The sequence below is a fragment of the Hevea brasiliensis genome, chromosome 1 (assembly GCF_030052815.1).
Source record: "Hevea brasiliensis isolate MT/VB/25A 57/8 chromosome 1, ASM3005281v1, whole genome shotgun sequence".
NCBI lineage: Eukaryota > Viridiplantae > Streptophyta > Magnoliopsida > Malpighiales > Euphorbiaceae > Hevea > Hevea brasiliensis.
The window spans coordinates 23,571,652-23,577,410 of record NC_079493.1 but is presented as its reverse complement, the minus strand read 5'-3'; the positions used below and the strand labels follow the sequence as shown (position 1 = coordinate 23,577,410).

General features: G+C 33.5%; 1 protein-coding gene across 1 annotated transcript; it reads left to right on the top strand.

The window, feature by feature from the left end:
* The first annotated feature begins 2,002 nt into the window (after positions 1–2,002).
* On the top strand, positions 2,003–2,818 carry LOC131175945 (uncharacterized). The gene is made up of 2 exons (XM_058140935.1): positions 2,003–2,540; positions 2,669–2,818. Exon 1 carries the CDS (start codon positions 2,024–2,026, stop codon positions 2,537–2,539), a length of 516 nt encoding a protein of 171 aa, XP_057996918.1. The 5' UTR covers positions 2,003–2,023; the 3' UTR covers position 2,540; positions 2,669–2,818.
* The last annotated feature ends 2,941 nt before the right edge of the window (positions 2,819–5,759 follow it).

The following is a 5,759-nucleotide window of genomic DNA, read 5'->3' as shown; positions in this document are numbered from 1 at the left end:
GCGAGGTGAGGATAGTGAGAGGAGGGCGAGGTGAGGAAGAGCGGACAAAATGTAGATTAAATTTGAGGTGATCCTCGGTGAATAACAATACAAATTTTTGAAATGAAATGAAATGGAATGCCCCTTTTGTTCGATGAATGGTTGTGATCGGAAAATTTCTAAATTATTAAACACTTGATTGTTTGAGTATCTTGAAATAACTGAAAGTGATTATAACCCAAGTGTGAGAGATCGGAAAACGCAATGAGCATAAGATCAACGCTAAACGGAACTTTGATTAAAATTGGAAATTTGACTTGAACATTTAAGATCGGAATCATCCTTAAACCGGAACGAAACCTTTGATTATTCTTAAACTTTTGAAAGGGAGATCGGCAATAAAACTGGTAAGAAAAGATTATCAGTTCAATTTTATTTGTCCAAAGAGATCCGGAACATACTTGACTGGTCCGGAGATTCGACGATGGGTTTGAGAGATCGGTGAGTGATTTAATAGACTGGTAAGGCTTTGACTGATGTGAGCATTGATTCAATTCTTTGTGAGGAGAGATCGGAAATGTGACTGTCTATTAAAGAGAGATCGGAAACGTGATTAGCTGTCAAAGGGAGACTTAGTACTGGGGATCGGTTTCAGAGTTTTATTGATTTTGGGGATCGACCAAAATATGGTGTCGACAGTAATTACTATTAATTTTTGTTCAGAGCTTTTCTAGGTGATATAAGCATATGTTTAGACATCACGGTATCAGGATGGACAGATCAAGACGATATAATGCATAGACTGCTTAATATAGGGGTGTTACACATATAATTAGTTTAGTGGATGATTATTTTTTTTTCAATTGAATTAACTATTATAATAATTTTATTTATACAATGTAAGTATAATATTTTATATTATTAAAAAAATTAAATTAATACTTAATATAAATATTTTTTATTTATTAATCATATTAATATAATAACTATAAAAATTAACCTCAGCATCGTATAGTTCTTAAAAAAGATTGTTACTTTCTAATGACATATTTTATTTAACTGTTGAATACAACTGATAACTGTTAGTTGATAGTTGTTACTGATAACTGATGATAGATGATTTATGTTAAGTGTTTGGTAAAACTATATTCAACTGTTTCTATTGATATATGAAATGACTAATAAGTGTATATATTATATAATTTATTTTATCATTAAAATAAATATAAAATTATTAAATTAAATATATAATTATTAAATTAATATATTATATTATTTATTATATTATTAAAATAAATATAAAATTATTAATTTATTATATTATATCATTTATTTTATTATTGAAATAAGAAAATAATTAAATAACTTTAAAAATATTGATAAAATAATAAATTAATTATTATCGTTGATAAAGAAAAAACTTATAATTAATTTTAAATTTTTAGATATAAATAAATATTTTATATTTTATATTATTAATAAAAAATATTTTAATAAAGTTAAAATGAGTTAATTAAAATGCTAAAATTATAAATAAAAAATATAAAATTATTAATAATATTAATTTTCAAATTAAATAAAAAAAGATAATATGATAAAAATAAAAAATAAAATTAAATTAGCTATCAGTAAATAAAAACGGTTTTAAAAATAGAGTTGATACAAATTGTAACTAATGTGTATCATAACAGTTATCCATCAGCCATCAACTTTATTTTTTTAAACTTATCAAATACTTTAATTCATATATTTAGATGTCAATCAACTATTAACTGTACCTAGGAGGTAAATCAAACGCCTCCTAAACGAGTTAACATACATGCGAAATTTAATTGTGAGAATTAAAATTTAAACGATAAATTAAAGGGTAAAATAAATTTTTCGTAGGTGGATAAAAATGTAAATGAGCCCTTAGTAAGCAAAAGGTCAAAACAGTAATTTTAGGTAACTCTCACATGGCATCACCTCCACAAGCGAAGGATAAAATAACAAGAATTTTAGCGTTGGAGCCGCGCATACAGACTCAGACAAAAAAGGAAACACAATGGGCTTATCAGCTTCTAAACGAGTCAAAACAACACTCACCAACTCGCCTGAGTTCAACTCTGCCTGTGACTCAGCCTACGCCCACTGTCTCTCTCTAACTCAGAAAGCTTTCCAAGGTGTCCTTCCGTATCAACTCCTCACAGCCTCTGATCACATCCATGCTACCGTCTCCACCACTCACAAACAACCCCTTATCGTCAAGTGGGTTCCGTCTCCCCCAACTCGGACCCAAATCGACTCAGCTCTTCGGATCGTTGCTCTTCAACAGAACAACAAGAGTGAGGAGGAGTTGATTCTGGGGCCGGCCCAGTTTAAGGAGTGGGCGGTGGTGCTGTACGCGGGGGCCGCCGTGGGAAATGCCGGCAAGGCGGTTTTAGCCAGAGTTCCAATCGGAGTGGCCGGGATTGTTGGGATCGGAGCCGTAATGAGGTCCGGGTTCCATTTGGTCGGTGCGGCGATCGGCGTTTACGCGCTAGGGGTTGCTACTTCAATTTACCTTAGCTTGTCTGGTTGAGGTTTGAATATTTTGTTTTCTGTCTCTTTCTTTTTTCAATTTTGTTTAATTTAATTGAATTTAATGCCGATCTTTGGCCGTTTATATGCATGCACATATTGTTGCTGTATCTACTGTTCATAATACAAGTTAAACAAGTAATGATAAGAAGATAGGTGAAGGTGAAGGTGAAGGTAGCTCTCGCATGCTTGACGTTGAAGAAACCTAAGGGACAATTCGGGTTGATAGGCTTATGTATAATATGATGTGGATTTGATTTGTTTGAAGCTGAATTCGAAGAAACAAAAAGTGTGGGTTTATTGGAAGTTTTGTGATAAGAGAAAGAATTCCCTCTAGTTTTTGAAACTTTTTAGGACGATATTTACCTCGTGTGTAAAGTCACAATTTATTGTTGATTTATTAGGTATCTAATCTATTACCAACTTTTGATTTGTGTTTGTGACATGGTAAATGTTGTTTCTATCATGAATGGATCGATTTATATGATTAGGACTTAGTCCATTTGATTGTTGCTCTTTTATCTTCTCTCTACTTCTGCAATGAAATATTTATTTTGTTGATCGAAGATTGATAACTAGCACGATAGCTCATTGGCATATTCAAATCCTTGACTATTTTTTAGTTCATTTAGCTCATATTTATATCGACACTTAACCAACCGTGTTTTAAGAGCTTATATGGCATATGCACTATCCACCAGCTTATATATGGTGGTATTGGTCATTGCTTGACAGTTCAGTTCAAATATTACTTAAGTGCGAAGCAAAGCAAACCAAAGCAAAGCTAAATTTAAGTAAGTCATATGGTATTATCATAGAAAATTAAGTCATTATCATAGCAAACATAGGTATTGCAAATATAAGCAAAATATAATTATCTTTTATATATTTTGTGAATTGGTGAATGAGTGGGGGAATTTGTCTCTAAGTTTGGCAGAAATGCTTCATTGGGTGCGGAGTTGTGGGCAATTTGTGCTGGTTTGAACTTGGCGTGGCAGAAAGAAATATCTCACTCTATCCTTGGGTGTGATAGTGTGGAAGCTCTGAGAATGGTGACTAGTAAAGATCCTCCTGCTGGTAATTTGAGGTCTCTTGTTAATTCTATTAAGATGTTGTGTGATAAGGGATGGGAGGTAGTTGTGAAGCATGTGTTTCGAGAAGCCGACAAATGTGTTGTGGCTAATAGTGCGATGAATTACACTTTGGGTTTTCAAGAGTTGTAAGGGCCTTTGCAGGAGCTTTTGGATTAGATTATGCATGATAGTGTTAGAGTTGCCTATTGCTAGGCTGATGTAGTTTTGTTTTTGTTCTATTTTTGGTTCTGTTCTTATTTCCAAAAAGAAAAAAAAAATCTTATATCATATTAACATTAATTATAAACAAGCAATCCAGTATGTGTGGTTGAAATATTAACCACACACAATAATCCATAAGATTTTCAACCATACACAATAATCCATAAGATAATAGTATAGAGGATATAGTGCATAGAATTATCATGTTTTGTGTGCCAAAAAAAAAAAAAAAAAACCTAACAGTTAAAGAGAAGTTCACAATCCACAAAAAACCAGCATAATTAACCATATCTTAAAGTGTACAAAGCTATCAAACAAGTTAGAGATCATCATCTATCCCCTCATAATGGTTGTCGTAAACAGAGTCTTATTAGCAAAAGCTTGAGTCAGCTAGAGACGAACTCTGTCCCTCTCTTCAATTCCTGGTGATGAACACGGTAGTAACACAAATTTAATTTCAACTGTATATGCTAAGTATATAGGACAGATATTGTTAAATGCTTATTTCACAAATTGATCTAAGCGCACCGTGAGAGGTGGCTGTATTTGACTTGACTCGAATTTGCCCAAACTCAAAATGTCTGGAAAATTTTAGGGTTGGAACAAGTAGATTTTTTTTTTCTCTCCCCCCTTTCTTTTTCTCCTTTTCCCCTGTTACACTCACCCTATTCCCTCAGACGTTCATGCTGGACACGTGATGGTCTGCATTGGTACTAGTTGCAGGAGATTTGTGTTGCGTGCCACGTAACTGAGCCATCCAGTCTTCAAGAAACTCCTAGTGCAAGCCGAGTGAGAGTAGAACTTCACTAACCGAGCTCCCTTATTGATTCCCTGTAATGAGATGATATTTGAGGAAGCGATTCGATACATTTCGCGATCTGAGTAGGGGAATTCAACCCGTTTCTTTTAATCTGGAAGATTCCAGAGGTATTGCAATGTCAGAGTTTGGAGTAAGCTTGATTTTTGGACTGAATCTCTACCTTAGCTTCATGGGTTTACTGATAAATCCATACTTATCCATCATACAACTAATTTTGATTTTAAATTTAATGCAGAATGTAAAGTTTGTATAAACACTTGAAAGTCACTTTCTTTGTGTTCCCTGTATAGCAAATTTCCCTTCTTTCCATCAGTGGTTTCGTAGTTCTCTTCTGGACTGCCTCTTTGACATGTTTCAAAATTACCGAAAAAAAAAAGGAAAAAAACTACAAAAATGACCCAAGCAACCCGAATGATTTGAAATGACTTCCTAAAAGTTGATTCTTTGTGTAATCTGATAGCACTCAAAACTCGAGTGACCTAGACACAAAACAACTCGAATAAAGGTGGCACAAAAAATGACCCAAAACCGAAATATCTAAGCTTGAATCCACCCAGCTTGACCTAGTTTTGACCTTGACGCATTGACATCACTAAGTACTAAAAAGACATGAAATCTGAAATGTCATGTTGATCATTTGAACTCATGTCTCAATATGTACTCAGGTTTGAGTGTTGACTTTAAGGATTGCAAGAAATCTGTACTGTTCACAGTTTTGACTATGTTTCACCTTTATTCTTCTATTTTGATGCCTGGAAGTATTCTGTTTCATGGGTTATGAATTTATCTTTTGATACTGCAACTGTTCTAGTACAGAACAATTCATTGCTGGTAGTCACAAGGGCTTGGGTTTATGCAATGTCTAGTAACAAGCTGGCTTCTTTATATGGATCATCAAGTGGCTTACTAAAATATTTTCTTGGGAATAATGATGCTCAACACTCTAAACTTTGGGGGATTTTACAAATTGAGCCCCATGCTTTAAATGTTGCAGTGTCAACCTGAACCTATAATTTGGATTTCAATACCAACTCTTGCCAAAGTTTCTTTTTGAACTTTTTCTGAACCCTTTTTTTCATTAGACAAAATTGGTTTAGGATTTCAAG